Raw genomic sequence first — 6614 nt, 5'->3', positions numbered from 1 at the left:
CTAACCTTCACCGAGCACTGCTATCGGCCAGCAGGTGAATCCAAACAACTGGCTCAGATAATTACACCTTCATGAAGCCACCTTATCCCTTCAGATTATGCACATATAGATGTGCATAGCCACATTCGTAGATCCTAACACTTTCTAGCAAGTACTATTTAAAAGCATCGTTGGTTTTCCCATTCTGTTACTGTGTGAAACTGAAAGGATCAAATGAACTTAATGACTCATCTCTGGTTGATAAATTATTGACGTGGAGACACAAAATATCCTCTCTTGCCTGCTCCTCTTTCTTTTATTGAAGGTAAATATCATAACAGCCCTGGTTCCCACTGTATTGTGGATGGCTCTAATTTCTCTTTGCAGCAAGCCCAGGTACCCATCCAATATTATTCAACAAGAGATATTCATGGATAGTGATTTGCTGTTCTTTCATAAGATTCAATTCAAAACTTTACACTGAACAAACAACTATAGAAAGCCATTGCCATCACAGTGGAAATTTACACCTTTTCCATATAGTAATTTTAGTCCAAAATCTGTCCATCATTTTTGATCTTTGATCCAGCTGAAGTCCTTATGAGAGCGATATGTCTGATCTGTGCAGCTCCAGGACTCAGCGCTCTCCTTGGCCTCCACCCCTCTGCATCGCTGTGAGAGGCAGTACTGAATGCCAGGGCACATTCAAACGCATTCAAACGCATTCAAACCCTGCTGCCATGGTCCAGCTCAGTGTGGGGCAGCCTGGGGAGACCCCTCCCTCCACACGCCACTCACGCCCCCCGCATGTGCTCACCACATCACATTTTATTTCAAATAAATAAAAATGAACAGTGCATTCCTTAAAACACGGAACAGAAAACAGGCAGCCTGCTTCATACATGGCCAAGAAGTGTAAAATCAATATACTTACACAACAATGACCCTTCCATTATTATACAAAAAACAAATATGCTCAGCATTTGATAAAAAGGACAGATTATCCTTTGCCTTTAGGCTGTTTGTACAGCAGATTCAAGCAGATTGCAGTTAATGGTGTATTTATGTTATTAAGGGTTTCAGCTGAAAGAATAAAAGCTCTGTTTCACACACCCAGGGCTCCAGGCCTAGGTGCAAATCTGATTCACACAGTTATTAAAAATACCAATCCATATGCTCATAACTACTCCACTGCTGGGCCAGAGTTATTCCAGTGAGGGGCAAAAAGCCGGGCTTATGCCACTTGGTCACTATAGTGTTGTGTCTATTACTTATCCACCCCCCTGTCGCTAGAGGACAGGTGATTATGCAGACTGCTGAGTATTTAAAGGGCTCAGGAGTCCCCTCACTGGACCGGAGTACAGCCTACATTTGATGGAGTGAGTCTGATTCTTATACAGCTGCAGTCTGCAAGGGTCTGTCCACCACCCAGTGTACACAACATAGGCCTAACTTTACATTTTGTGAACTTTATTTAAGCGGAAAACTTCAGCAGACATTGTGTATGCGTGTCTGTGTGTGCATGCATGTAGTGTGTATGTGTGTGCATGTGTATATGTGTGTGTGTAGCATGAGTGATAGGCTAAAGGCTACAAAGCAGCAAACTTAGTTTGAGAAAATTAGTTAAGTTTTGCTCTTATTCACAAGCTTTTTCAAATGCACATATACGGTACAATACATAAAATGGGGTCTAAGTCTTGATAAAAAGTAGTGTTGGGATATATTATCATTATTATTATTACTATTATTATTACAAAATAATAATAATGTGAAATCTACAATATTCCTGAATAATTTCAGCAGTGGTCTTCAGCTGCTTTAGCTCCCTCTCTGTTAGAACCCAGCTCCCTTCATCTCTGCCTCACTGTCCACCTTCCTCCGGTTCCTCCTCTCTCTGCAGGAGAACAGCTGCCAGGTGACGCACCAGCCAATCAGCAAGCCGATGACCCCCAGCAGCGGGGCCGCCCACACGGGCAGGGAGGCGGGGCAGTGCAGGAGGCCGGCCGGGGGGGTGGTTCTGAGGCCGGGAGCGGTGCTGGGGCCGAGGCCGGGAGCGGTGCTGGGGCCGGGGCTGGGGGTGGTGCCGGGGGCCAGGCTCGGGCGGGCGGTGGAGCTGCTGGGAAGGCTGTTTATCTTGGTGAAGATGAAGGGTTTTTCCTGAGAGACAAAGCAACACAGCAGGAAGCGTGCGGTGCGTGAACCAGAGAGTCAGCAGCTCGGATCGTCAGTGGGATACAGTACTGTTGGAATGAAACCCAGTCGTGTACACGGGAGAAACAACATATCTAATTCAAATATAAACATTATAAATTACCCTGAATGGGGGTATCTGCTAGCCAAATATACAGGAATGACATTTCCATCTGACTATACTGTAAAACTCCATGTCCTAAAGGGATGGGAATCGTGTGATGTGTGTTTTTGTGGCGTCTCACCTCTGTTGGACACTGGATCTTGCTGCGGTCATGTGTAAAGTTGTTGTACACCTGCTTCCTCCCCACCGGTTCCAACTACAACCACATCACACTCGTTTCAGACACATGCTCAAAGTAATACTCAGACAGCACATAACATGCTCAGAGGGGTAAAGCTGAGGTAACATCGTCCCACACTTGCTTAGAAAAGCTCTGCTCCCTGTGCCTCACCCCCAGCCCCACCCTGCCCCTGCCCCCACCCCCAACCCCTCCCCTTAGCCTGCCCTGTCCCTGACCCCGCCCCTGCCCCTGACCCCAACCCCGCCCCTGACCCCGCCCTGAACCTGACCACGCCCTGAACCTGATCTCGCCCCTGCCCCTGACCCCGCCCTGAACCTGACCCCGCCCCTGACCCCAACCCCGCCCCTGACCCCGCCCTGTCCCTGACCCCACCCCTGCCCCTGACCCCACCCCTCACCATGTTGTTCCACAGTGAGATGGCCATCTCTGCATGTGCTCGCTCACTGAAGTGGAAACAGTCTGCTGAGAAAAAGCTCTGGTCTGGCTTCCCCTCCTGAGGAGGTACAATCACAGTCAGTGTGTGTGTGTGTGTGTGTGTGTGTCTCCTGCCAGCAGTGACGAGCACACGGCAGCACTCACCCCAGTCAGCGGCATGATGGGATGTCGGAAGTAGGGCTGGAGGACCACGGTGAAGTCCTCACGGCCATCATAGCGTCCCGTGGAGATCAGGTACTCTGTCTCTGCCTACAGAGAGAGAGAGTGACACAGGCCCTCCCCTTACCTGCAGCTCGTGTTACACACAGGCCCCTCCCCTTACACACAGGCCCCTCCCCTTACCTGCAGCTCGGGTTACACACAGGCCCCTCCCCTTACCTGGTAGTCCTGGTTGATCCTCCTCATCTCACTCAGCTCCAGGGAGTCCTCACCAGGGAGCAGGATGCAGGGACACATGTACCTGAGACACACACACACTCTCAGGATAGACATATATACACACACTCTCAGGATAGGCACACACACACTTGCTTACAGACTTTACACATACAGCAGACAGACTGATAGAACGACATGCAGAGTGACAGATAAGCAGAGACTGACAGATACTCAGACAGACAGTATGTAAAGCAAAAGGCAAAAATATAGAGGAATTTGTATTGAAATGGACACGGAACCAAACAGACTTACAGACAGGCAGAGAGAGGGAGAAAAAGATATGGAGACAGACAGACAGATGGACAGACCCACCCCTGGAGCACAGAGCATCCGAGCGAGTCGTCCTTCATCCTCCTCAGACCATCGATCTGCAGAACCTCCAGAACATTGACCAGCACCCGTGGCACCTGGCCCCAAACCCAGAGAGACCATCACCCATCACACACTAACCCAGAGAGACCATCGCCTATCACACACTAACCCAGAGAGACCATCAACCCATCCCACACTAACCCAGAGAGACCATCACCCATCCCACACTAACCCAGAGAGACCATCACCCATCCCACACTAACCCAGAGAGACCATCAACCCATCACACACTAACCCAAAGAGACCATCACCCATCCCACACTAACCCAGAGAGACCATCAACCCATCACACACTAACCCAGAGAGACCATCAACCCATCACACACTAACCCAGAGAGACCATCAACCCATCACACACTAACCCAGAGAGACCATCACCCATCCCACACTAACCCAGAGAGACCATCACCCATCCCACACTAACCCAGAGAGACCATCACCTATCCCACACTAACCCAGAGAGACCATCACTCATCACACACTAACCCAGAGAGACCATCACACACTAACCCAGAGAGACCAGCATCTGTGGCACCTCACACCAGACAGAGAGAGAGGATGCTAGCAGCCAGTCAGGGAGACTGTAAATAAGTGCAGTCAGTGACTCACCTCTCTGTACAGCAGGTCCAGACTCTGCATTAGGTGAAAACTGTAGTTCTTTGGTGACAGGTTATCCTGTGCAATCAGAGGGAAAACAGTCATACATTTACACACCTACAAACATGCATTCTCACACCTATACACACACATTTATTTGTGTCTGTGTGTGTGTGCGCAAATGTGTGTGTGCTTGTGCGTGTGTACGTGCGCTTGTGTGTGTGTGTGTGTGTGTGCGCTTGTGCGTGTGTGTGTGCGCTTGTGCGTGTGTGTGTGCGCTTGTGCGTGTGTGCGTGCGCTTGTGTGTGTGTGCGTGCTTGTGCGTGTGTGCATGCGCTTGTGTGTGTGTTTGTGTGTGTGTGTGTGTGTGTGTGATGCTTCAGCAGACTCACTCGATCCATGCAGTATTCACACAGATCACTGACCCCAACGAACAGCGTCACCAGCTTCCAGTCCTGTTCGAAATCCACCTTCTGTGAGAATGAACACATGCGGGTCAGAGTACTGATGTGTTGCATTACAGACTGGACTAGATCCTGTTCTATCAGACCATATTTCCTACACATCCATACACGGGCTGCAGTCCATTCCAGTCCTTTTAGGTAAGCACAGAGGTGCATGGATGGTCACATGACTGCACGGAACCTGGCTGTGGACACACACCCATGCAGGTAGAGGCTCACCTTGTCTGCCTTCATAGCCTTGATGAGATTTTCAATCTGGGCTGGGATTTCGCTGGGTGAAGGGGAGAGAGAGAGAGACAGTGAGAGGCTGAGCAGTCAGAGAGAGAGAGAGGACAGGATCGCAGAGAGAGCACACAGACACACTCACTGGGCCTTAGCTCGGGGGGCCGCCATGTTGAAGCCGTTTTGCCACGACCCCTGACCCCTGGAGAACCCGTGCAGAGAGGGGTTGAATTTCCTCAGGATATCTGTAACAGTGGGAGAGGCAGACGTCTGACATTTGTGTGAAAGCATGAGAGCATAAACAAGTTGTGCCTGAAACAACAGCAAGCCATGGAGCCATGCATTGAGGGAGGTAGCTGCAGCCAATTGCACATGTGTACTGTGGTTACCCACAACAATGTTTTACCACAAAATATTCTGTGGAAACACCTTGTCAGTAAAAAAAGGCCAATGTGCTGAGCCTTATAATTTAAGGTTACAAGGAATAACAATAAAATAACAAAATGTAGTAGGTAAGGAGCAGGACAGCAGTGTGGTGTAGCGGTAGGGAGCAGGTAGTGTGGTGTAGCAGTAAGGAGCAGCAATGTGGTGTAGCGGTAAGGAGCAGCAGTGTGGTGTATCGGTAAGGAGCAGCAGAGTGGTGTAGCGGTGAGGAGCAGCAGTGTGGTGTAGTGGTGAGGAGCAGCAGTGTGGTGTAGCGGTAAGGAGCAGCAGAGTGGTGTAGCGGTGAGAAGCAGCAGTGTGGTGTAGCGGTGAGGAGCAGCAGTGTGGTGTAGCGGTGAGGAGTAGCAGTGTGGTGTAGCAGGGCTCGTAACAGAAAGGTTGCTGTGCTGCTGTTACTCTCCTGATGCTTTACTCTGTGTGGGTGATGCTTGCTGTCAGCCTGTTTATGTAGAGCTCTGACTCACTCGGCAGGGTGGTGATACTCTCCAGGGTCTTATCCCCTCCAATGCTGCAATACACACACACACAGAGCAACGTGTGAACACACACACACACACACACACACACACACACACACACACACACATACACACACACACACATACACACATACACACACACACACACACACACACACACACACACATACACACACACACACACACACACACACACACACACACACACACACACACACGTGTATCAGCACACGTTATCCTCAGAAACGAATGAAAGAGAGGAAGATTAATGCATCTCTCACCTCCAAGACACTCCTTTGTACTCCGTGTTCAGCTGAAAGATGTTCTTCGCCTTTGCACCAAACCCCACCTGAACACAGAGGATGTTCAGTGGTCAGGTACACAATCAAACTCTTCCATCTACTGCACAAACAGAGGTCGTTTCTGTACAGCTGTCACAGAGGCACAGAGCTTGGAGAGGCCTCACACAGGTGACAGACAGGTGAGCGTCATCACACAGGTACGCAGTGTAGACACACTCCTGACCATCAGATAACATTGTTACAAACGACACACTGACACTGATCAGCAGATCTCCCCCTCCGGTCCGCTTGTCATCAGCTTCCTTCATCTCTGACTTTTGCAAACAGAGGGTGATATTCTCATTCAAATTCACTTCACACCACACACACGCCCGCACACACATGCTT

At 49.7% G+C, this 6614-nt stretch overlaps 1 protein-coding gene across 1 annotated transcript in view; it reads right to left on the bottom strand.

Annotated features, from left to right (window-relative positions):
* Window positions 1-1812: 1812 nt before the first annotated feature.
* LOC118792324 (phospholipase B1, membrane-associated-like) overlaps window positions 1813-6614 on the bottom strand; it is a gene marked incomplete at its 5' end in the record, with an annotated part of 22135 nt that continues 17333 nt past the window's right edge. The window contains 12 exons of the mRNA XM_036550151.1: window positions 1813-2136; window positions 2415-2489; window positions 2872-2967; window positions 3054-3158; window positions 3288-3369; window positions 3660-3754; window positions 4329-4394; window positions 4709-4789; window positions 5000-5051; window positions 5148-5247; window positions 5911-5954; window positions 6207-6274. Of these exons, the coding sequence (XP_036406044.1) occupies window positions 1813-2136; window positions 2415-2489; window positions 2872-2967; window positions 3054-3158; window positions 3288-3369; window positions 3660-3754; window positions 4329-4394; window positions 4709-4789; window positions 5000-5051; window positions 5148-5247; window positions 5911-5954; window positions 6207-6274 (1188 nt within the window). The remainder of the gene's footprint in view (window positions 2137-2414; window positions 2490-2871; window positions 2968-3053; window positions 3159-3287; window positions 3370-3659; window positions 3755-4328; window positions 4395-4708; window positions 4790-4999; window positions 5052-5147; window positions 5248-5910; window positions 5955-6206; window positions 6275-6614) is intronic.

This window comes from Megalops cyprinoides, chromosome 17 (genome assembly GCF_013368585.1).
Source record: "Megalops cyprinoides isolate fMegCyp1 chromosome 17, fMegCyp1.pri, whole genome shotgun sequence".
Lineage (NCBI taxonomy): Eukaryota > Metazoa > Chordata > Actinopteri > Elopiformes > Megalopidae > Megalops > Megalops cyprinoides.
The sequence above is the reverse complement of the archived record's forward strand: the minus strand, read 5'-3'. Positions and strand labels throughout refer to the sequence as shown.